Source organism: Phasianus colchicus, chromosome 2 (assembly GCF_987193195.1).
Source record: "Phasianus colchicus chromosome 2, bPhaCol1.hap1.1, whole genome shotgun sequence".
Classification (NCBI taxonomy): Eukaryota; Metazoa; Chordata; class Aves; order Galliformes; family Phasianidae; genus Phasianus; species Phasianus colchicus.
Window position 1 is genome coordinate 34,219,253 of NC_143437.1, and position 26,855 is coordinate 34,246,107.

The window sequence follows — 26,855 nt, forward strand, 5'->3', positions numbered from 1 at the left end:
GAATCTTTGCCTCCCCTTTAAGTGTCCTCCTCTAGGACCACTACCTTCAGAAGGCTGATGTTACTTTTTGTGAGAAACCCCCAATGATTTTACTTAGAAAAACAAGTTTAGTTGCTACTGAAAATGACTGCAGATGACTTTACTGAATTAATTATATTTAATAAATAGTTCTGTTGCTAGGATTACCAGGCATTAAGGAAACAAAACAAAATGGAAGCAATCACTGCCTTTTAAACTTCAGTTGCTCTGACTGCACTCATAGTCCTACTGCACAGGCTGAGGAAACCCAGAACAAGAGAAAGGACAGGATCTTTTGCACTTATTTAGTTTACAAGACAAAATAAGACCTGTGTTTAAGATAGTCGGTCCACTTGCTTTATCTGAAAATGAAGTTATTTGTTAGGCAAGTTCTCCACTAATGTGCCTGGCAGTATAGAGAGAAGTGTAACATCCTAGAACTTGTTTTTGTCTGTGGCCACAGAGACTTTGCAGAGCTGAAACTGAAAAATGATGGCCACTTCTGCCACAGTTCCATTCTTTCAACAGTGCTAAGCCTGCTTCATGACATTCCTGGTAATTAATCCAACCAGGAGGTAAGTACAGTACTTACGTATTAATCTAGCTGTCATTGTTTTGTCAAAATCAAGAATCAGCCAGCTTTTTAATCTCATCCTTTAGATGCAGTGTTTCTTTTCCTTTTTTTTTTTTTTCTCCTAGCCCTTTTTAATCCTGTTACTGGAATCTGTATATCTCCACTGTCTGCATGCTGTTTTCTGAGAAGTACTTCATTACAGCAGGAGACGCTGCTAATCACTAGGTGCCGTTTATGAGCGGCTGGAATTCCCCTCCATTCAATTATCAGCCAGATCTGACCCTGCCTGGCTTGAGAGGCCACTCAGATACGGAAACCTGAAGACAGGAGTTGGTATGGCCAAAAGATGAAAATGTAACTGCAGACAGTGGGGCAAAACATGTTATACTGGAATTTTAAAGGATAGTGTTGTCTTCTTTCTTTTCTTTTTGTTTTCTTAATGAGTCTTTATAGTCACAGGAAAATATTCTTTCCCATTTTATTAATCGCATTTGAAAACAGTAGCAAAGAACTGTATGTAGGTGTACTTGCCTGTAGTAAAAAGCAAGGAGTATTAAATAACTGTAATAATAATTCCCTTAAAATCAGCCATCTTTATTCGTGTGCACCAGCCCGTTTGAGCATTCACAGTTTTCCTTTCCACCGCAGGGTGGTTAATTAATAAACCTTTAGTTAATTGAGTTTTCTGCCAGCCAGTTCCACTGGGGTTATTACTTAAACACATGCAAACTGTATTTCCATTTAGAGCAACTTTCTGGTTTTCTCTCTCACATTGTAAGTACAGTAAATATAAATTTTCTGCATTCAAACATTATACATTAATGCTCCAGCAATGTTCGCCCGTTACACATAATTGCATGCAATCTACTCCTTAATACAAATAACCAATGCAGAGACAGAAGCTGAAGTATGCATATCTGCAGAACTGCTTAAGCCCATCAATTCAAAAAGCAAAGGTGTCTTTCAAACAAATACTACTTCTCTGCTATACAAAAAAGAGAGATTATTTTAATAAAATGTAACAAATTAATTACAGAAAAGTTTGGCTTTTAGATGGGGATGCTCCTTGCACTACACAATTCTTTTATCACTGGAATTTACTGCATATATCTCCAGCTATAAGCAATTAGGGAGACTTGAAACAGAAGGTAAATGTAATAAAAAATATAAAATGGTGCAAGTTGAATGAAACCTTCGAAAACTATGGCAACATGTAAGTAGACATGGCAGATACCATCTTCCTCATCTACAAATGGAAAACAGAAATACTCAAGTCAGAGAATCTTTATTTTTGGCAAAGAGAGGGAGCAAACCCTCAGGCTGGAGCCTTCACAAACAGTTGATTTATAGTAACTAAAATGTTGTGTATCTCCAGGAAAAGCTGTAGTTCGTGTATTGCTGAAATCAGCTCCCACATGCTTCTGTACTGAGGTGCTGGACTGGAATAGCCAATATGAGGGTGGCAGGGAATCCCCATGGCTACAATATTTTATCAGCGATCTCAACCCTGGAGCTATCAGTAAAGATAATTCTAAAAGTTAACCCGGAGAACACTTTTGCATGTAAACACAGTGCTGAGAACTAACTGTTAACATCTCCAGAAAGACAGCTCAACAGACAACTGATGGCAATGATCCCTAGCAGTCTTTCACGGACTTTGCTGGATCTTCACCAGGCGGGCAAGCAGTCTGCTGGACCCACCCCACTGCAGACCACTGCTAATCCTTACCACTAGAGAACACTGCTTAAAAGCCTACTCAAAGCCCATCTGTAGGCAAGTTTGGAGGAAAGAGAAGGGAGTGAGGGAGCAGCTTACTTCCGCCTTTGCCGCTCTTCTCCATGCGGTACTGGTAGATGTGCAGGGTGAAGAGCATGTGGGAGTTGCGGTGATCCTCTTCGTCGCAGTCCCGCTGGCTGCCACGCCGCGAGGCGATAGCGGCATCCAGGAAGAAGGCGGCCTTCTCTGCTGTAGGGGCACGGAGCTCGCTCTGGTTCTGGAGCTAAGAGTTAACACAGGGAAGAAATTACCCAGAGGCTCCCACAGGAGTCAGTGCTATCAGACATCCACTGCAGTCAACTCATGCTGTAGAAAAGCCATCTTCTGATGGGACTGGAAAGGAGGAAGCGGCCTCTTGAATGAGACCCTCCCAACACTGGCAGGAAACAGTCCTATGGGTTGGATAGATACATACATTTTTTCCATCACTTTCCCACAATCTTAGGCCATTTATTAAAGTTTATTATTTTTGCTACATCCTTTTTCTTGCACTGGCAATCACTGTGTCCTCCTGACAGTTAAAAGAAAAATAAGCTATTGTGGATGACACATCAAACCCAACAGTTGGTGAAGACTAGCACGGTGAGCCTGCATGTTACCCATCAGAAGGTGCTAGAAAGGAGCAGTCTGCAGCTAAAACTGTGAGATAACAGGATTGAATCGTGCTCAGCCCCACAGCAAGTGAAGAGAGGCACAGGCAAGAAGCCACTTTCATGTGCCTTCATACCACACAGCCATGCACCTGCACAAAAGACAGGGCAAACCATTAACCAGAGAAAGACAAGTAGTGCACATACATTCCCATTTGCTGGACCTCAGTCACTGCCACCAGTCTGCTCTTATCTCTCTGAAGCGATAGACAGCGTAGGAGGGCAGATATAATTAACCCACCATGATGTTAAGGAATGTATGTGTGTTTCACATCAACTAAGATTTGCTTGCCTATGGAAGGCACATGTAACAGTGCAAACTGATGGCATCAGTTTTAACAGTATGCAAAACTGGCTCTCAGCCCACAGGATAGACTTGTTTTGTCTGGCATAAATACAGTGATGAATTCCCATTCTCAGGGTTTTCTTCCCCCTACTGGCTAATAGTGCTAAAAATTCTCCCTAAGGAAGACAGTGCTTCTGTCTCCCTTTGTGGTCATTAATCAGCCTGGGGCAGGATAATGCCAAGGCTTTGCAGAGGATGAGGTAACACATCTGCAGGCTGAAGGGCAAGAAGGAGTTAACATAGCAAGCAGAAGGTAGGCCTCTCTATGGATGGATCTCACTTATGTAAGCAACAAGAGAATGTGCATACTTGGAAAGGCCCAATGACGAACACTATGACATGTGGTGATTACTCATTTGCTATACACACTGCTGATTTTGCATATCTGTATGATTATAACGTCTTCCCTTCATTGGAGGATTTCGAAAATTCAGGTGTAGGACATGACTACAGAACATCACTGTGTCTTACAGACACACACAAAGATAGGTTTGGGTCCTATTTTAATGCAGTATTTTATGCTGCAGAGAAACATAGACCTCTCATGAAGCTGCCTTTTCTCCAGTGGTGTAAAATAATTAAGTTAGTCTATGGCTCCTGTGTATATATGTGTATATATGTATATATATATATGCAAAAATAGGCTACTAATATCATATAAGTGGAATATTTATCGTTAATAACGTTATTGTGCTTAAATACCTTTGTAAAGAATTTAGCTGTAAGGAAGGGTCACACAGTTATGAAACATATTAGTATTCTATGCTAATTCAGACCTAGATTAGTCATCTGTCACCCCAATGGGAATTGTGAAGAACTTGAGTCTTTCTCTGTATACTCTCTGTACTGCCCCCGTTACTGGATACCAGGGAGTGAGATCTCTTGTGACAATGTAAGTATTTCATAACGCACTAAAATCAGGATGAGAATTCTAATTGTCATTTTAAATGACAAAAAGCTTTCTAGTCCTTGAGTAAAATGGGAAGTTTTGCTGTGGCTTCACCACAAAGAGATAAAACACAAACTTTATTACTTGCTGTTTAAAATCTCATAATCTACAACTTAAGGGATGTGAATCATGACTGCTGCTGGAAATAGGGTGCAGACAGAGTCTGTTCCTTCCTCCCTTCATTTTCCCATACATGGAGAGAATTGCTTTGCAGTTTCTGGATGGAAGCAGCCATTACATTTAAGGCTAAAATAATGTACTAATGTTCCATCCTGCTATTTTGCTCTCTGTTCATTTGATCATACAAAAATCAGATTCACTCCATCACAGACAACAAGTTGAAAGCACAGCCCTTTTTTGTCTCCCAAATCAAAATTAAACTTAAAGGGCTGCTGAGCCTGTCTTGTGGTTACCCAGGAAATACACGAGCCAGTTACTCATTCCTGATAAACCTCCAAACCTGAGAAGAGTTGGAGTTATTCTTGGCTTGCCCAACTCAGGAATTTATGTCTTGGCAGCAATTAATAAGTAGCGATTAATGCTTCGTACAACACTCCTAATGCAAGTGCTATAAATAATGTTTATAAAGAGATAAACAGCCATATTAATGGCCTCCAGCTATTTGTGCAGTATTGTAAATATTTTATCTTGTTGTTTTACAAAAGAAAGATCACACTTTCTTTTTTCTTTTTTTTTCATTTTTTTTCTTTTTTTTTTTTTTTTAAGAATGAGGTGAATTTTTGTTTGCACTAATGCTTTCACATTTTATTGCAAACACAAGTTCCTGCTCAACATCAGTTATACCAGAGGTACAAATATTTAGGCCAGGAGAGCAGATGGCTATGCAGCTGCAGGTCATAAAGTTCTTGCATGCTTTAAAGTAAACACTTTCAACTCTATAAACTTTACATTCTGGGTAGTTCTTGAATTCAGACCATCTCAATAGATGAAAATAAAAATCATAATGCTTTTTTTCATGTAAATTGAAGACTGGATTCACCTGCATGCCACAAATGGGGTCCTCACAAAGGTAGACACCTGGGGACTGGCCATCCTGCAGGCTTCCTGTAGCCACTTCAGATAACAGGTCTCTAAGATTTTCTTCTTTCCCCCATACTTCCACTGCGGAAATTCGGACTGAGAAGCGTGCTCCTGTCTTCTCTTTGCGTTCATTAATCAACTTGAAGAGCCAGGAGATGGCACAAGGGATTATGCCGAGGTTTTGCATGGAATCATCTTTGCCGATCATGGTGTATGACTTCCCTGTCAGGAATGGGAAGTCAGAGAAAGTCTTTCATAGCCTTCTGCAAAGTGATCTTATCATACACAGCTTCATGAAAACAACTTCTTCACTACAAAAAGGACATTCAGAAAAGGGAGATAGACAGACAGACAAATAATTTTTGGAAAATGGAGAATATTTCAAACTGACAGATGAAATCTTGAGTTGCTTTCAACAAACTGTTATCTCATGTGTTCCTCTGACGTGCCCCATGTCCTATGCAGGGTACGGCAGGTCCCTTCCACTCAGCACAGCAGCTACTACCGTGGCTGAACAGCAATGTAAATTGAGCAGAGCAGGAATGCCATAGTCTCTAAAATGTCCTGTTTTCAACACTGTGAGTGCGGTGTATCCTGAATGCCATTTTAAAATCATAGAATCCTTAGAGTTGGAAGGGACCTTTGAAGGCTATCTAGTCAAACTACTCTGCAATGAACAGAGACATCCACAACTAGATCAGGTTGCCCAGGGCCTGATCCAGCCTCACCTTGAGTCTTCAGGAATGGGGCATCAACCACATCATCAGGCAACCTGCTCCAATTTACTACAGAGCTCTACATTATCCCTTATACACTGGGTCTGGGATAGATAAAACCTTGGTCCCAGCAACACAAAGATATAACTTTATATAGAAGAAGAAAAATCACAAAAATTATAGGCACATGTGATCATCTGGTGCAGAAGTAGGTGCACAACAAGAAATATTGCATCGGGGTGTAAATTTTTTCTGTTTCATTATTATTTGACTCTTCTCTGGCTTCTTAAAACTTGTAAAAGTTTGTTGACTGAGAACAGAAACAGTTCTATCTTATGCTGTCTACATATCAGTATACACAGACAAGTTCAAGAACTGTCCTAAATTTGTAAGACAAATAATAAAGGTATACATAATTTTAGGCAAGTATTCGTGATTTTTTTGCTTTCTTTTATTTCAAACATTGAATCTAGGTGGAAAAAGACCAGTGAAAAAGACATTTTATGTATGCATCTGTGGCAACAGCTGGTTGATGGACTGGTGAAGACAACAAAACAACTGCAGAGACTCAACTCAAGCTCCAGCAAAGCCCTAGCAGGGTCATCTCTCTGGACACATAGCATTGTGAGACACCATTATCTGGTGGCCTTATTTTCCATCTCACCTGCCATCTAGACTTTGGGAAGTCAAAAACATTAAACATTAAACATCCAAGTGCTCAATCTACTGTTACTTTTGCTTGGTCCGGAGCTGTCCTGGAGTTAGCTGTATAAGTGGTCTCGATTCTTGGCACACCTGTAAAACTATAGGTCCCTGCTGGATCATTAATTAAGAAGATACTAGAATACAAAGAACTGCTGTTGTAGTAAGGGGACTGAATGAAGCAACAACTCAAGACAATCTCTGCTTCAAAGAGAACGTTGTCCAACATTTATGCCAAATTGATAGACGTGTAAATGAGAAGCAAAGGTGTGGTGTTAGGTCATGCATGCAATGTATCAGCAATGCAAAGATAAATGAAGGTTTGTTTTCCCTAAAGTATTAACAATCTTGGGTTACAAATATTCACTTTGCTGCTCAGATAGAGACATTTAACAATACCAACCAAGTTTGGCATGGCCAAAGCAGAACACGCAGCCATCTGCACCGTTGACCACTGACTGGATCACCTCAGCCACAGTCCCAGCACATACTTCGGCCTGTCATATGTACAAAGAAAAAGAAAAGAAAAAAAAAAAAAGAGAGAGAGAGAGAAAGAAAGAAAACTATCAACAATAATAAGAAAACTCAAGAGAGTGTTTTCAGTATAAATGGCCATAATGTTATCAGTGCCCCAGATACCATGCTGAAGTATCAAAAGGTCTAATCCTGCTCATTTCATTTATGCGATCAATGCTCTGATGGTAGTGACATTACTTATGTAAGTACATGAAACAGGATTTTTGTTCTGTCCAGGAAGTTTCATTTTATCAACATCCTTTCTGGGGTTAAACAATAAACACATCCTGTAACGAGACAGAGGGATGCAATTGGTTTGTTAGAACTGCCTAATAAAAGGCTTTTTTTTTTTTTTTTTTTTTTGTAAATTAAATGGCAAATACTGAGAAATATTAATAGGCTCTGTTACTTTCCCAATTATAGACTGAATTCATTTTCACTAGCAGGTAAGGAATACAATGGGAAAAAAACAGCCTCTGGTATTAGCTAGGTGACATTTCTTAGTTTTTCTCTACATTTTTATGAGTCTTCGTTGCCTTTAGAAGGAGTAGACTTCATCCCAAAGACTATAGCAGTATTTTAAGAAGTAAAACATAAATTTACACTTAGATTCTGCATTCTTAGATTTAAGGTTCAGGCACTCTGTAAAGTCTTCAGTGCTTCTGCAGTAACTAGCTATCATTACAGGGTTGAACAAAATCAGAAATAACAATTGAGGGTTTTCTGGGAAGCAATTTATTTTTAACAGTAAATCACAAATTCTTTTAGTAGATATCCATTATCTCCCAGGTATCTTTGGTCCGTATAACAGCAAAGGTCACAGACTAACTAGTATCAAATTACTCCTGACCATAACCTGAACTTTTTTACTGCCCCAAGACAGGGCAGCCTCAAAAAAGCACCCTGTGTGTGACAGTACATTATATCCCTGAACTGCGTCCAGGCAGTAGTCTGGGAAGGCTAGCTGCCTGGAACAGAACTTGTTCAGGGATGGAGCTACTGATCTGATCATATTCTGGTTCTTCCACCAGCCCTGTCTCCTAGTTCTGTTTAGTTCATGGGTACAGAAGCAGCACTGCAGTATTGTTTTCTAATTGTACTCTGAAATGTTACTTTATTCTTTTACTGTCTTCCTTGTGGCATTTGGATAACATGGTTCATCAAATCAAGGTCTAATAAAAAACAAGAAATCAATATTTATATTTACATGATTAGAGATTTGTGGACTAAAATCCCAATCCTTCTACTGTGAACTCTTCAAATAATCCTTGACTTCATAATGAGCCTTGCATTGAAGAACCACAGTTCTGATCAGATTGCTGGATACACCAAATCAATTTAAAATATGCAAGTCGTAACTTGCATTCTAGGCAACAATTAGCACTTTCATTGCACATATGCTTTTAGGAGCAATTGTTTACAGAAAAGAATAAAGAAAGCAAACAATTATTTACATATAATCTAATACATTTATTTCACTATTAATGACATTGACAAAATTCAACTCTAGCTAACTCCAATGAAAGTATGGCTATCACAGCTGAAATCAGTTTGGCTCTGGTGCAGATTATTGCTTAGATAACTATTTTTATCATATTTTGCCTACCTGTGATGCATCTTGGGGGAAAACTGCATCGAAAGCAAACATCTTGGGTGGAACCTGGTTGCCCCTTTTCTGGAAAGCATTCTGACCTCCACAGGTTACTGGGTCATAGAGCGTGATTTGCTTCTTACGGGGGTCAACTTTTAGGAAAGAGCTGGACTCAGATGTGTCTCTGGCAAGCATGGAAGAAATGCGCACCATGACTTTGACCTGTCAGCAAATACAAGAAGATGACCTCATTTGACGAGCTAGACTCTGATGTGTTGAATGAACTTACCATAACACTCAACCAAATCTTACTAACTTTACTATATCCCCGTGGAAGTCAGTGTAAGATGCAAGAGCGATTGCACACAGAATTTGGTCAAAAATGCCTATTGCACAAAGCCAGAACTTGTCTCTATCTAAATCAACAAGCAGCTTGTGCATACAGAATTTATGAGGAAACTCATGGTGCTTTAGTGCCCATGTTATTTAAGTACAATGAAAAGGTATTACATCACCTTGTCTTACTCTCAATATAAATTGAAAAGTAACTGTACCCTAGTGGGCCAATTTAGAAGCTGGAAGGTAATCCAGACTGTTAAACTACTGGAATTGCTCCGGTTTCTATGAAGCAGTTTGATCAATAAAACAAGCACATAAAAGCCAGATTTGTAATTTACACCTTTCAAATTCTACTCAAATTCAAAAAGATGAACTGCTCAGTTTTAAGTGTCATTATCAAAGAGTTGTGAAAAGAGTACTGTTTTAATGGCCAGATTTTGAAATCATTGTCAAGAGAGTGGAAAGTAATACACAATAAAAGATTTGTTAAAACATGTTAGCTCACAAAACATTAAATGACTACATAATAAGATATTTCTATGACAAAAATACTTCTTCGCGTATTTAATGAGATTATACTGCATTCTTAGCCCCGTTAGTAAGCAATTTAGATGTAAATAATATGGACGACTATCAGTCTGGCTTTAGTTCTCCCCATAAATTCACTGCCTGCAGACAAATCAGTTCCTGGACTTTACAAGGCAAACGTCACCTCTCTGCCAGGCCTTGTCTTCTATTCACACCTGCACTTATTTTGTTCTATAGCAGACTAACTGTCATATCAGCCAGCCAGAACTTTTACATAAATGTTCTTCAACTGTCAGTTGTATCACATCCACAAACAGCTAGCATACAAGTGACCACAAAGAGACACTTCAACACAGAGTTGGTACAAAGCCACTGCTGAGATGACAGAAGCACACTGGGAGGAGGCTATAGCTCTGAAAGCTAGACAAAAAGCTAAAGTTCCTGATGGCCTCATTGAAACTGGTGTTTTCCATATGTAGACCTCATTTAATGCTTGTCCGAGCTCATTCCACATTTAAATAAAGTATCAATGTGGAGAGGTCAAATCTGAGCATGTATTTTTTACACAAGTCCTCTGAAGACAATCAAATGAGAATAAAAAATAGCTAGTTGAGACTAGCTTGTTTAGTACTTTTGTGATGTCATCCTTACGTGTCTATGAGTCAGTGATAATTTGAATCCTATTTTAAACCACGAAAACAAGATGTCATTAGATGGTGAAATGGTTAAGAATCTGTGCATGTGACTCCAGTTTTACAGGATTACTTGAGGACTTGAGGGGAAAGAAGAATACTCCTTGAGTGTGAATGGGTTCTCTTCTCAACTGCTTAATTCAGCTGTTTATGAAAGCCAATGCGTAGAGAGAAAAAAAAAAAAAAAGCACTTCCTACTATTGCACTTCCAGAAAATCATATAAACTCAATCTTAAGCAGAGCTGATTTCTATGGAGGACAAAGGCCACCAACACCCCTAGACAACTCAAAAAGAGCTGGGCCAGGTTTGTATGTTTATTCTAGCTCTAGTTGCCCTGGCAGCTCAGAAGGGAGACACTAATCAAGTAAGCATGGAAGGAGGGAGGACAACACTGATTCTGGAGGAGAAAGAAAATAAAGCATAGAATTACAGAATATTTGAGCACAAAGAGACCCATAGGGACCATCAAGTTCATCTCTTGGCTCCACATAGCATGATCCAAAACTCACACTATTTCTAAGAGCACTGCTGTTCCCTGTGAGGAGCTGCAGCCACCACGAGGCCTGCAATATCAGTCCTCATCAGTTTTCCTATTTTCAATTTTTCATGAGCTGGATTTTCCTACTGTATACTACTTTTTTTAAACAGACGTCACTTATTAAGGGTACTACACTGACCTTCTGAAAACCAAAGTAACTGTCATTCTCCAATTATTTTAAATAAAATTCTTGTTCTGCTTTAGAAATCCATTTACTTATAAGTTCACGTACATTTTGGCTGCTACGAATCCATGCCCTCCTTGATCACTTGTGTGAAAGAAAGATAAGTGAACACACTGAAGATAAGTTTCTTCGGGCTTCATACAATGAAAAGGAGACAAAATTTACCAACATTTCATACAGAGGCAGTCTAAGAGTCCTTTCTAGCCTCCGACTGCACAAGCATTTCATTTCAACTTCAGCTACCAGTCTTGTACCAGAATAGCATCACCAACTCGGGTCCTGATTAAGCCTCTTCACACAAAACCAGAGTAATACCTGTCACATACAACTGAAGTAATACTGCAAATCCTCCTAACTTCCAGCAGCTATAGTGACAGAAGCTCAGGCATCACGTTTGACTTTCCCTGGAGTAAAAGACCAACTTAACTGAAATCCTAAAAATTTACTAGCATCAGATAAACTGAATGAATCGCTATAAAAAAAAAAAGGAACTCATCTCAGAAGCCCCAGGAGATGTCTAACAGCATCAACTGACCAGTCGGCTTTTCAACTCTGGCAAATACAGACATTTCTGAAGAAAAATACGCTGTTAGCATGAACCCTTCTATTTTCTGTGCATTGGGGATTTCTGTTTTCAGATCTTTTTTTTCCTGTGTGCTATGGCAGAGGAATACTACAATGACTATCTGTGGGTATCCTGACAACTGGATCACTTGTTCTGAAGCTAGTTGTATGCAGCTGGTACAAAGAGAGGTGTGCACCCAGGCTCACAGAACATGCAGTTGCAATTACATAGACCCTTCATTATTAAATACCACTACGCACAAGACCTACACCCAAGGATTCATGCAAACATTTCCCAATAATGGTTAGAATGACAGTAAACTAAGCAACAGCATTAGAAACAATGGAAAAAGATAGCCTCCTGCTCTGCCATTTCATAGTCTTTTATGCAATTTATCACTGGGGGTAGGGGGGTGAGGGGTTTGGAGTCCGTGCTGGCCGCCGCAATCCCTGCCATAGGGAAGGCAGTGCAAGTGTGAGAGAATGTAAATTCAGTCAGGTATGGGGATAGCAGAGGAACCTAATGGACTTTATAAAAGACTTCAATTAAAGGAACAGGCAGGTTGAAGATCACAGTGCTGCTCTGGGGAAGGCAGAAGTACAGTACGGTTAATTTGAAGCTAACTGAACAGTGAAGTTTAAGAACTCTTATACTTTATGCTTGCAATTTATATTTAAATAAACTGTAAATTGAACTTCTTCTTAAGAAAAAAGCAGGTTTTCTGCTTCACTTCCTATGTGTCATTACTGTTTTAGCCTAATGCTACAGTTCTTCACTAATCTCTTGTAATTGAAGGGTTTAAGAGATACCACTTGTGATTAATGGGACCACTCTGTCTGCCAGAAATTCTTACTTGAATCCCAGTGATCAGGCCTTGGCAGCACCCAGCCTTAGATGCACCTCTGACTGTTTCTGCAGGGAAAGATGAAAGCACTCTCTCAAGACATGTGCTGAAGATAAAACAAACAACCTGGGCCTAATTTTTATCTAAGCCTACAATCTTATAAATCTGGCTGAACTCAGCTAGAATTAACCTAGCTTAAGAGTGGAGAGAGAATAAAAGAGAAGGTTACTTGTTCTGCATCATTATTGTGCCTCTTCTAGGAATAAATTCACTTCTTAATTCTGCTCACGCTGAAAAATTACTGTATTTTCTCCTGTGAATGTTCACAGGGTCTGATTTGACAGCTATTCAATCCAGCAGGACTCCATTTCCTCCACTGGACTATCAGGTTCTACCTGCAAAGAATTGTTCTGTTCTTGAAATTTGTAGTCATTTACCTCCACAGTATTACTCCTGAGTAGAGTTTCTTTATGTTAACATATATATACATACATATATATATATATATATATATATATATAATGTGCACATTTAAATTACATAAGCTGTTTTTCAAAAAATGCATGGATATTTTCTGTATCTTTATAAGTAACTTTATATACACACTTTTATTTTGTACATAGTAATTGTTAGCATTACAAAATTACTGTTCCTTTCTGGCTTTCCTTCAGTAGCATCAAGGGAGCACTGATGTGATACCACAGTGCTTCTCTACCATAAAAATAAATGCTTTTAATTGTTTCTATTGCAATTTCTGATGCATTAACCATATTTGTTTCCTTCCTCCTTTTATATCTCGCACATCTCTATGAACACATCAACTATTTATTGAAGATGGTATTTTCTAATTGCAAATTTTTTTCCTGGTAAACACAATTTGTGACCTACCAGGTACATTTTGTTATGTTCCTTTTCTGAGGAGAAGGACAAAGGTTCAGCAGGCTCTGCAAATTTGAACAAGTGGTGCCATTGGAGAAGAAAAAGAAAAAGAAAAAAAAAAGAAAGAAGGGAAGAAAGAAAACAGAGCCCAGCCTCAGCAACTGACACTCCTGTGTCTCCTGTGCCTGCAGGGGTCTGTCTGCGGGACCAGCAGTGAAGTGAGTGTGGAAGAGGGGAGAGGTAAGCTGTGTCAAATCTGTACCAAAGACGGATAACTACAAACAGAGCAAACAGAGGCTGGAATGAGGCAACAGAAGCAATGGGGATATTATCACTTCCTTCTACTCTTGCCTGTAAGATTTCATTTGGGGTTCATTCATCTAATTACTGCAGGGATAGGGCTAGACAGCTGTTGCTTTGGGCACTGTGCTTGCCTTTATGAGCTGTTTTTCTCATCAATCATTTGAGCCGCTTCTGCTGGACGTGTGCTGGGTAGTGGTGGGAGGCAGGAGCTGTGATGCAGTCACGGTTGAGACAGGCCAACCGGGGCTATTGAGCTGTATTAGCACTCCATCAATGTAATGGCAATCACTGGCTGCAAAAACAGCCTTATTGGAGGTTAATGAAGAGTGGGTTTTGTAATTTCTCACTGTTACAGTTGTAAATAATGGTGGCAGGCATGCATTTTTGTCTTAGCAGCCACAAAATACTACAGCACAAGAAAATCTATGGCATCCCAAGTGCTTAAGCACATACATCTTTAGTGTGATGGATGTAAAGCTAAAAATCTGTCTACAGTGTCCAGAGAATACAGAAACAGTCTGTTAAGTATTTCAAAGGGTGTGCCTTACAGATCATGAGACAATTAACTGATTGTGCTAAAATGAAATGTGGACCATTGAGATAAACAGACTAAGCAAGAATGAGACAAATAGATTGCATAAGTGGACACTGTTTTAATGGAAGTCCCCTGGACACATGTGGCAAAAAAAAAAAAAAAAAAAAAAACTAGGGTAAATTATGCTGATGTAAACTGATCAGGAATGTAGGTGCACAAGCCTCATTCTCAGTGCTACATGTGGCGTGGAAAGGCTGTTACTTTTACTGCAAGCAACAAAATATTGCCTTGGAAAAGCAGTGGAAGCAACTGAAAAAAAATCATTAGGGCTCACAGGTCTTTTTTTTTTTTTTTTTTTTAAACAATTGTGCCTCTGTTTTTTTCTCATGATTGCTGAAACTAGCAATTAAACATTTCCTTTACTAGCTCATTAACCCCATCCTGCATGTCAGTAAAACTGATTTGCACTTCCAGCAATAATGGAACGTAGTTTAAGTGTATTGTAACCAAACACCAATAATATTGTTCTTATCTTGAGAACTTAACCTTATCAAATGCATGATGCATCTTTATTAATAAACTCAGTAAAATCTGGTGTGAAATATGTTCAGGTCACAGGGCATGGCTCAGTGACCTCTGTCTTGTTTATGTCAGCAGTAGCTTTGAGTTTTGATCCTGTAATTTGGTGTAGTGACGCGCAACCACACTGCCTGAAACCAGCATCTATGTCCCATCAGCCCAGTCACTCAGCTGTCACATTGCTACTTCAGCATTTGTTAGATTACCAAATTACCATAAGGCACTGCAATTTTGTTCTGTTCTTAAAAAGAAGTCGTAAGAATCATCCTGTCGCGGAATCAACCTTTCCCTAAATTTCCCTATGTACCACAGACACTGCATGTTCCTTGTTTTCCTTTACCTTGTTTCTGATATATTTGAGGGAAGTCTGCACCTCAGACCTGCACAACTGGAACAATCTGTGTTTTCATAGAATCACAGAATGACCACAATGATCACCTAGTTTCAACCACCAGACCAGGCTGCTCAGAGCCACATCCAGCCTGGCCTTGAATGCCTTCAGGGTTGGGGCATCAAGCAGGACTTTTTTGCCTCAAGTTTTGCCTCAAGCAGGAGGAGTTTTCCCAGCTTCCAATGCTCTCCACATGCATTCAGAGAACTGTATCTGCAAATACGATGGGGTCAACAACAGCCTAACTCAGATGATGTATGGGGGTAAATTTCACCTTTTTATGGAGAATATCCTTAAGTGGCACTGTTACTGGTACATTCTTAGGAACAACAACAACAACAAGCAAACACAACACAGAAGAGTTTACAACAATCCCAAATGAAAACACAGAATCAGCTGGCAAATCTTGTCTTCTCTGCCATGGATCTGCGGATATGTAAGTATAAACATACTGGTAAAGATAGCAAATGCTTTACTTAAACCTCTAACATACTACTTCTGAAAAAAATTTCTCGGCTTCTCTCACTCTGATAAAAATTAATTTTTCTGAGTTGAGTAGCAATCACAGCTGGCTGCCATGAATTTCAAGTGTTCCCCATTTCCTTGGCATCAGATTTCTACCTTTCAAAATCAAACATATTTTGCTTTACTTCAGTAACTTTTTACAGTAGAACTTCCTGCCTCCTTCTCTCTTCCTTTTTTTGCTACTTAATACAACCACTTCACAAGACTCTTCAGATACAGAGTACCTATCGAGCAAATAAAACATGACAATAGCTGTCCTCTGGCATTTTGTGTTCTCTGGCACAAAATGGCTAACACCGTTTCCTGTAACTCTCATTCTCTGATATGGTAAAGCTATATCAAATGGTCTATTAAGATGGTCTTGAAAAAGCAATCTAGTGGCCCAACATCCTGCTGGGGACCTTGTTATCAATGCACAAAGATGACTGAGTGCTGTTGCACAGGAATGCTGCCTGCTCCTTTTTAATTTACATCACACTCCCAGCCAGAGCACACTGCCCAGCTTGTCCATGCTTTCTTTTAAGTTAAATACAAGAAACTCAGGTGGTACAGTACTGACTTCTTAAGCAAATGATTTGTCAAGTGTTGTTCTGTTCATATTCCAGCCTGGTTTGGCATCTGCAGATCCTACAAGACGATCAATAAAACCAGCAAGCACATCTATGGCACCAGTGAGACAAACCTTCCTAAAGCAACTTCTTTCCTCTATCTCCTGATCAGAGACAAGGCTGCATTGTTCTTGCTGCCTACATAGGGCTATGATCAGCCCCCAGAGCACACGGGAGCAGGCAATGCAAGTCACTTGGCTCTTTCTTATAGGCAAAGCTCATAACCTGCTGCAGTACAGAAAGACTATAGGGATTTTTGCTTCAACCATTCAGAGTTTCCTGTAAGAAATTTATCAACACCCTAGAAACTATGCTGACTCCATTGCCAGAACAACTGGTGTGGACAGAATACAGCAGCAACATCAACAGTAGCATACCTCATACATGCTCACTGATAATTAGGTTTGCTACATTACTTCTAAGAGACCCAGTTCTCCTTTCTGTGAAGCTATGGAAAAGGTGAAAGAATGTGGCCCAGCAATTTTAAGCATGCAGGTTATCTCACGTCTAATTAGAGAGAGGGTGGCACTGAGGGCTTCACATTATATACTTTCTCAGGAGAATAAGAACTCCCAGATGAACAAGGCTCTCTGTTTTTTGTCTCAGGAAACAAGAATTTCTGTGGAGAGAACTCAGATAAAAGACAAAGTTTCTCTTACACATGCCTTTGAGACGACTTTTCAGTGCTACAGGGACAAAGTATATACAGGTATTGCACAGAAGATGTACAACCACAATTGTAGGCTTTTTCATTATTTATAAAGATGATCCCCATGACTGCATACAAAAGATTTGCCAGTCTGCACATAACGCTATACGGCATAGCACCATAAATAATGAGTCACAGTGCAATCAAATAAGGATTTACATTATTTAAGCCAAGCTGAAGGAGGTGACAAATTGGACTTTAATGCATATAAATGTGGAAAAAGATGTGGAGAGCTTGGGAGTGGCAGTTGGTAGTGACAGCCAGTATACAGAAGGGATGGTTTATGGTACTGACTAGGAAAAATATTTGGGAATTCATGGGGGGAAAAAAAACCTAAGGAAAGCAAGGGGCTGACATTACTGAAGAGAGTCCACGTAAATGGATGCAGTTATTGTATTAGGTGAGATATCTAATATACACTTAAGTATCCAAAGTAGAAACCTAGTCTCTATTAGGGGACTATAACCATACAGCAGAGCTATATGTGGCATGAAACATCTAGTCAAGACTTCAAGGATTAAAACTAGATACTTTAGAAAGAATTAATACAGTATAACATCATTTATTTCAACAAAAATTCCTTACTTACCTGGAATTATAAGTGATCTGAATTTGACCTCTGTTAGGAACAAGCATGAAAAAAAGGAAACTGAAAAAAGGAGGAAACAATAAAACCATGTTTCTGACTCCAAGCAATGAAAATTATTTATCTTATTAGTAAACCTTCCACCTGAAGCCCCTGCAGGGCTTGCAAAGGCTTTTGACAGAATTATGACCTATTTACAATTGCACTCACTTTCCAACTATAGAAATAAAGCCTAAGAATAAAGGAATCATCCAAGATCCCATCCTATATGACTATATGAACTCTATTTCTTCCTCTTCTTATGCCATAACCATAGGCTATAATGTTCCCCAGGGTGTAAATATTACATTAAATATAACTTCTCTTCCATGTTATATCCTGTTTAATTCTGCCTGCATGCTTCCATTTTGGCAGTGGCAAAGGGAGTCACAATAGCTATAGAACCTAAACAGCCAAACACTTAGAATTAATTAGATCCATTTGTAACGTTATATATTACCTATAATTAGAAATACATTTATTGAACCTTATAAGAAATCTGTGGAACAGATTTTTAAGCTGGGTTTGATTCTGCATGCCTCCAAAATGAAAAGGATTATTTACTGTGCTTGGGACAAGAGAACAAAGGACAAGAGTCTACAAGCTGAGTCTAAAGGCTCATGGAAATCTGAAACATACCATCTCCAAAAGGGATCAATTCTTTGAGCCTCCCACTGCTGCAGGCTGCACTGACATCCCACTGGTCCTCTGCTGGCTCTGCCAGGCCAATACTCCCATGGCTCACCATGCTACTTGTTCCACTTCCTTCATTCTGCGCCACACAAAGACACAAGATGGGGGGAACTCATGCGATCAGGGGAAAGCCACAAGCCATGATGATCCACCTTGTGGATCTTGTGCTCTGCACCAAATCTTCAGTCCGCTGGGGACATTACTTGATTTGTGATTTGTGGGATGCTGCAATTTCTTTTAGGCCTGGAGAGAGGAATACTCCCCAAAAGTCTCCACTGGGTACATAGAGCTTATCAAGGTGCTTTCCTCAGCTCCTCCAGATTCCCTTTCTGATGCTCTCTTCCTCAACTACTTTTTTAAAAAACCTTCACCAGCTGAAGCCTCACTCAGACGTGGGATTTCTTCATGATCCTCCTTCTGTCTGCAGCTAGATAAGCTAGCCATAAATATGAAGGAGGGATTCTAGTGACTGTGAGATTTATTTCTGGTCCCTCATCTTATCACACCCCTGAGCATGCATCCTTAGGTAGCATTCACACCTTCAGGAAGTAACAGAAAAACATCAGATTTCTATTTTTAGTGTTTCTCTTTGTTCCATGTTTTTTACTCCTTAACTGCCCACTCTCCCTTCTTTCACTTGGTGCCCTCATAATCATTGGCTTTCCCTCTTTCCTAGTGCCATCCACATTTGAGGCTTTAAGCATTGGGAACAATAGTAAGAACAGCAGTCAGTGATAAATTTCAGGAAAATAATGAAAAAGACAGCAACCTTGAATTGATATTACCCAAGAGAACTCTCCTAGTCATCAGCAGCTTGCAACTTGGAAACACTGTGAGCAGGAATCTTCACCTTTAGTGACTCTCAATGACTTCCACTTCCCTGAATTCCCTGTTATTTTTTTGAGTCTACATAAGCTTCTAACACTCTCAGCATCTTCTGCCAAGGATTCCTACGCCTTATCTACATATTTCTCTCACTCTTTTTGTTTAGTCTGCTACCTGCTTACTTTTTTTTATGTTGTCCAGTTCTTTCAATTAGGAAAGAGAACTGCCTTCGGCTGTCTGGATCACTCTGAGTTTCACAGCACTCCATAATGTTTCCTTTCACCTGTCTGTGATGTAAGCAAAGACTCTCATGAAGAAGACCTCCATATATGTTATTATTTCTACTGCTCTTTATCTCTTTCAGCTCCACTCTGTCCTTTTTGGCATGGCACACAACTTCTGCAATACAAATGTTCAATAGATTTGTTAATAACAAAGCAGCACACAGAGCCTTTTTACTTTGTTCCTTATTCCTTTTAAACTAGTCCTAGCATTCAATTGTTTTCTGATCAGTAGAGAACACAAGAGTTGAAATTCTCCATGCCATTACAAGGCACAACAACCTGACTTTTATGCCTGAAGGCAAGTAAAGCAAAAAAATAATGCCTGAGAAAATTAGTTTCTAATACCCGAGGATCAGTAAACACATCTTCTGGTGGTACAAAAATCCAAAGACATGTTAGCTAGGCCTACACTGCCAGTGCAGATGATCCTGGCATGCAGTTACTGGGCATGCACCTGACTACACAGGTATGGTGCAACTCATCTCCAAGGAAAGAAATCCAGGTATGCAGTCAAAGAGTATGCCCATCGCTGATTCCAGTCCATCTGATTACACAGACAAGGTATTAAGGCTAAATAGCAGTAGTGAAGTGATAACAAATCAGACAAAAACACAAAGAATCAAAAAAGAAAGAAAACTAAGCAGGATCCCCCAGGGGAGAACTAAATAAAAACAATTCTTAGACAAATGTAGCTTGCCTCATGGTACAGGGAGCCTCTGACTTCTTTAATGCATAGTTGTGATTAACAGCACAGCATTGCTACTGACACTTACTTGATGAAAACATTAATGTGGAATCAAGGAACAGCCAACAAAGCACCAATGCATCTGGTGACTCTTACCACTAACGATCTCATGCATTGCTTTCTGCCTTGTTAAATGTTTTGACAAATAAATAATGGTAATGTTTGTGAATGAACTGGATAACTATAACCACTTGCCCTACTATGAATATCCAGTGCTTGTTTGCAGTCTTTGTACATGCCCTTAGAAGACATTCTGCAACCTTAATTCAAGCAAAACTTCCATTGTTTTCAACTTAAATGCTATTTCCTGATGCTTGCACACTTAACCATGCAACCTTAACACTGCTTTAATGCTGATGTTCACCAACAGAGTAATTCATTATGTTATGTGTAGGTTAAGGACTGTGTAATTCTTCCTAGCAAGTAGCAGCCTTTAATGAATGGCACTTGATCAATAATGCAGAATTCAACATTTGAGAATAAATAAAAACCCTTTTTCATGAGGAGTGTCTGTACAAAATGTCAAAACCATTTGTCAAGGGCCCAGACTGATAGCCTGCAGCTGCTGTTCACAAGAACTGTAAAAAAAAGAATTTTGCTGAGACCTGCAAATATGTTTTTTTATATTGAGCATAATTAGCTTTTTCCATAACCAAAACATAAAATAAGGACTTATTGAGTGTGAACTATGGTCATTACCAGAGGGTTTTAAAGCAAAACTTTGCCATACTACTACTTTGTCTCTTAAGTTGCTAGCTATAAAGGATCAATCTGCCTTGGTTTCCAGGTGCAGGCTTAAAATAGTCCTCACTGTAGCTGACAGACTGAGCTGCTTAATACAAATGCAAAAACACACTCATATTCAGGTTTCAAAACCTTGGATTAATAAGGCAACTGGACAAACATTTCAAATCAAGAGAATGGTAAAAATGCTTCCTCTTCCTGATATCTAGGTGAAGCATGTCTCAAAGGAGTAAGTAGTTTTGACTGTTATGAAAAGCTTATGTTTTTTCTAGTAAATGATCTAACAGAGAAGCACATGGCAGCTTCACTTTCTTTGCTGATAATGTACATCCAGCAATAGCAACAGTTAAGGGTCATAGCCACCAATGATAAACATGAGCAAGATGATGAAAGCAGAGGTTCACTGAAGTTTGCTTCAGTCCTGCAAAGCAAAAAGAATGTAGTCATAGGTGCCAAAGTGATCCAGCCTTGTCAAATGCTAAGTCTAATCTGATCAGTTTTCTAGATATCTTACTGACTCGAATAGCTAAGACTGTAATCTCATTCTGGACCTGCCGAACCCAAGCAAGGTCCCCACACCGCAACTATTGCCAGTATGTGGACTGCATCACCCATGGAAAGTTTCTAAAGATCAAGCTTGTGATCACTTAGGAATCAGTCAGGAAGCCTTTACCTTTAGCTAGCCTGAACCACACTAACGATTTATTTCTTCCTGATACAGACAGAAAGAATGATCTGGTAGTACAAGTACAAGTACAGGAACTCAGTGAAACTAGGCAGGCAGCACTTCTATGACTCCCTCCTCCTTCTTGGAGCTGGGAGACAGAGCTGGCTACTTAATCTCCTCTGTGCTCTTATCAACTCCAGTCTGGTCAGAATGATGTCACCGTGAGAAACAATGAGGCTGCACCGTTCTCAGAACTGAGTTCCCTTGATTTAGAGACCTTGGAGCCTTTGGTGGGTAACAATTCCTGCAGACACCTCATCTCTACTGATACCAGTGGAGATATCCCTGCTATTACACAGAAGAATTTGTTCCTAAATCCATCTCTTTAAAAAGTCCTTTTTCACCCGCTATAAAAATTTCTATGGTAACACAGCTATTTGTCATGGGTGGCACCGCATGCCAGACAATGGCTATGAAAGTAACAGTCAGTGCACAGGTTTCACAAATGATGGAAGCAACTAGTCTTCTCTCAAGCAATAAAAGGATCTTTCATTTTAAGATAATTCATCTTCCATGCCTGTCACTACTGTAGCTTAGTATCAAGGAAGAAATGATCTTTGATGCCTTGTAACATTTTGTCATTCAGCACAAAGTAGAGAGATTAATGAAGACAAAAAAAGGTTGCTTTTTTTTTTTTTTTTTAAGAGCAGTCTTCCCACAATAGATTAGGGGATAGACAGAACAAACAAGCAAGGAGAAATATGTCAGAAAGATAAAAGGGAGAAGATATTGAAACAAATAACACACAGTGATTTCTAATGCGCAGCATAACATGAATCTTGATGAAGTATTCACACTCCAAATCTACATGTGATCCTCAGTATGGTAGGCAGCAAGACAGCTCTTCTGCCTGCATGCCTGGTGAAGAATGGTTTTATACCACAAAGCCAGAACAAGGTCTGTCTTGAAGTAAGTGACACTGCCTGAGTACAGACTGATCATACATCAGCATCAAGTGTGAGAAACACAGAAAGAGAGCATGGCCAGGTTTGGGACAAGATCCAAATGAGAGTCGTGCCAACCACAACAATATTCAGATTTTTCACTGGTGGAGCCAAAGCCAAAACTTGGATCAACTTAGATTTTCCTCATTTCTTTCACTACATAAAATCATTCCAAATAGTTCCTGGAATTGGCAATACCATGTTTAGACTGAATGGACCAAATATTTGTCCAGCTGGAAAGCCTAAGGTACCGTCGCAGACACAAGGGCAAGTGTTATAATGAAAAATTAACAATGTGGATTTTTAATTGGAGCCACTTATCTGTATCCCTTGTTGACCAGCATTATAGCTGTACATCAGTCCTGCATTTTTTTTTTTTTAGAGACTGTCATCACAGCACTCATCTGGGAGGCAAATCATGCATCACTGTGCTTGTTTCTTTAATAGCCCCATACTTTTTATTTTTATGTAGTATCTTTGCTATACAAGGTAAAATAAGGACACATACAGATCTTGTTTTGGAAAGAGGGTGTTTCTACTTTTGATATATCTGCTTTTGATTCAGATGCTCACTAATACAGACCCTAATAAATGGTTCATACAATCTTGTGTATACCACTACCCTTACTGTATTTCTGTTAAATGCTACATGTCTTACTTGACTGCATGTGAATGTTCATTAGCTAATACTGAGTACAATTTATGATAACAATATGTCATGCAACATCATCAAACCAAAGGAAGTTCACTCTGTCATTAACTTTCACCAGTTTCCCTAGATGTTGCAAGAAATGTGTTCTCCATCAAGATGCTTGAGGACATCTATTCACTGTATAGCACAGAGTAAATTTCAGTGGACTGACTAACTCTGGATGTCCTTGGTAGTCTAGGATTCAGTAAACCTCTCAATATTATTTTAATTAAGCTGTTATAGTCTATCATGTCAAAACATAAAAATAGAAATTATATAGAACTACATTAGGGGATCTCACAAAGCCCTGATTAATGGCCTGATAGGTTGTAAAATGAATCCAAACTGTAAATTTATACTGAGGGCTTTTCTAAAATGTGAATTATTGACTTGACAGATTGTAATAACTCTCCAAACTGTTTTGGTGTCTGGTTCAAATCTTTTCTGTACAGCTCACTGACACACAGTAACTCTAATTTACTATGTCTCTTACTGCATGAACATCCATAGACCATAATATACCCTAGAATATATTCTAAAATATTGCAAGTGACCAAAGAGACAAAAGCATGAGAAAGAAGTCATTTTTCTATAACAAATTCCAAATAAGGATAACTCAGTACCACTCCCGATAGCTCACCTGGCAGAAAGGTTTCTAACATTAACAAGATACACCAACACCAGAATATGACGCATAGAATCTGTTCTACACATCTACTACCTTGGTTCTGCAGTGATTTGACAACCTGGCCTAGTGGGAAGTGTCCCTGCTTATAGCAGGAGGTTAGAACTAGATGATCTTAAAGACTTCTTCCAACCCAAATCATTCTACCATTTGCTATTTCAGTAAGTCATTACTTTCTATAGTCCTCACACAGGAGATAAAGTACCTAGCAGATTACATTTAAAATGTTATATTAACATATATCTCAAAAAAAAACCCCATTGGAGTCCACAAACTTCTTATATCTGGACATATTTTAACCACCTTTAAAATACCTCTGTAGACAGGATCAAATCTCTGCTTACCATGTAGGAAACACTGCAAGGGGAAAAACGTATTTCAGATTCCATGGTGCTCAGCCCCTATAGTCAGTACAGATGAAACTCAATCCACTCAGCTCTGCCATCTGACATGGTAGCAAATATTTACAAAAGGCATTAAAATGCAGTATGCCATCTCCTAGTAGGAGGGATGGATCTCAAAGCCTATCTTGCCAAACCTCTGCAACATGGCATTTATTTAACTGAAACTCAGATCTTTTGGTTTTTTGTTGATGTTGTTGTTTTCCTTTTCAGAGCAGAGGCTTTGACCAAAATACAGTTTTATTTAGCACAGAATACAGTTTTATTTAGCACAGAAATAAAAGCGTCCATGACTGAAATTTTCTGAGAAATGCTAAAATTATTTTGTACGAATTTAAAATGAATGGTGGACTGCCATGGACTGGGCGTGCCACCTGGGAAGAATACAGGGATGTTGTCCGGACTTGCAGATGTGGGATCAGGAAAGCCAAGGCGCAGGTGGAACTGAACTTGGCGAGGGACGTGAAAAACAACAGGAAGACTTTCTATAGGTACATTAGCCAGAAGAGACAGGCCAAAGCGAGTGTACCTCCTTTGGTAAACGTAAAAGGAGAACTGGTTTCAACGGACGAAGAGAAGGCCGAGGTACTGAATGAGTTCTTTGCCTCGGTCTTCACTGGCAGCCAGGACTCCAGTACTCCTTCCGTCCCTGAGCCCTGCATCCCTACACCTCTGGGTGGGGACTGGGGTGGTAAATCCCCCCCTGCTGTGAGGACAGAGCAGGTCCGAGACCGCCTCATGAGACTGAATGTGTACAAGTCTATGGGGCCGGATGGCATGCATCCCAGGGTTCTGAAGGAGCTGGCTGAGGTGGTTGCCGAGCCGCTCTCCATCATATTTGAGAAGTCGTGGCTGTCTGGTGTGGTCCCGGATGACTGGAGGAAGGGTCACGTCACTCCCATTTACAAGAAAGGGAGCAAGGAGGACCCTGGGAACTACAGGCCGGTGAGTCTCACCTCTGTGCCTGGGAAGATCATGGAACAGATCATCCTGGATGACATGCTTGATCACATGAGGAAAGGGCGTGTGATCCATGACAGCCAGCACGGCTTCACCAGAGGAAGGTCATGCTTGACCAATCTGGTGGCCTTTTATGATGGAGTGACGGCATCGGTGGACAAGGGAAAGGCGACCGATGTCATTTACCTGGACTTGAGCAAGGCCTTTGACATGGTCCCCCACCACATCCTTCTCTCCAAACTGGAGGGATGTGGATTTGATGGGTGGACCACTCGATGGATAAGAAACTGGTTGAAAGGCCGCAGACAGAGGGTGATCATCAATGGCTCTATGTCCAGGTGGAGGCTGGTAACGAGCGGCGTCCCCCAGGGGTCTGTCTTGGGACCGGTGCTCTTTAACATCTTTATCAATGACATTGATGACGGAATTGAGTGCACCCTCAGCAAGTTTGCTGACGACACCAAGCTGAGTGGTGTGGTTGACACAGTTGAAGGACGGGATGCCATTCAGAGGGACCTCGAGAGGCTAGAAAGGTGGGCCCGGGTGAACCTGATGAGGTTCAACACTGCAAAGTGCAGAGTTTTGCACTTGGGCCGGAGGAATCCCAGGCATCCCTACAGACTGGAAGGAGAGGTCCTTGAGAGCAGCCCTGTGGAGAAGGACCTGGGGGTCTTGGTAGACGAAAAACTTAACATGAGCCAGCAGTGTGCCCTTGCAGCTCGTAAGGCAAATGGGATCCTGGGCTCCATCAGAAGAGGGGTGGTCAGCAGGGACAGAGAGGTGATTGTTCCCCTCTACTCTGCTCTTGTGAGGCCCCATCTGGAATACTGCGTCCAGGTCTGGAGCCCCCAGTACAAGAAAGACAGGGAGCTGTTGGAGAGGGTCCAGAGGAGGGCCACAAAGATGATCAGGGGACTGGAGCACCTCCCCTATGAGGACAGGCTGAGGGAGCTGGGCTTGTTCAGCCTGGAGAAAAGAAGGCTGCGGGGTGACCTCATTGCAGCCTTTCAGTACATAAAGGGAGCCTACAAAGAGGAGGGGAATCAACTCTTTGAAAGGGTGAGTGACAGCAGGACAAGGGGAAATGGTTTTAAGCTGAGGGAAGGGAGATTTAGGTTGGATGTCAGGGGGAAATTCTTTACGGAGAGAGTGGTGAGGTACTGGAACAGGCTGCCCAGGGAGGTTGTGGATGCCCCGTCCCTGGAGGTGTTCAAAGCCAGATTGGATGGGGCCCTGGGCAGTCTGGTCTAGCATTAGGTGGAATGGTGGTGGCCCTGCATGTGGCAGGGGGGTTGGAGATTCATGATCCTTGAGGTCCCTTCCAACCCTGGCAATTCTGTGATTCTGTGATTCTGTGATTCTGTATGATAAAACAAATTACTTTTCTCTTATTGACTTTAGTAACACATTATAAAACATTACGCTAACTGT

The 26,855-nt window shown here is 40.2% G+C and overlaps 1 protein-coding gene across 2 annotated transcripts in view; it reads right to left on the reverse strand.

Moving 5' to 3' along the window:
- KIF26B (kinesin family member 26B) overlaps positions 1-26,855 on the reverse strand; it is a 282,367-nt gene that overhangs the window by 55,929 nt on the left and 199,583 nt on the right. For both annotated transcript variants that reach the window (XM_090135322.1, XM_090135323.1), the window contains 4 exons: positions 8,896-9,102; positions 7,177-7,270; positions 5,315-5,577; positions 2,409-2,592 (listed from right to left, as the gene is read on the reverse strand). In XM_090135322.1, coding sequence (XP_089991448.1) covers positions 2,409-2,592; positions 5,315-5,577; positions 7,177-7,270; positions 8,896-9,102 — 748 coding nt within the window. The remainder of the gene's footprint in view (positions 1-2,408; positions 2,593-5,314; positions 5,578-7,176; positions 7,271-8,895; positions 9,103-26,855) is intronic.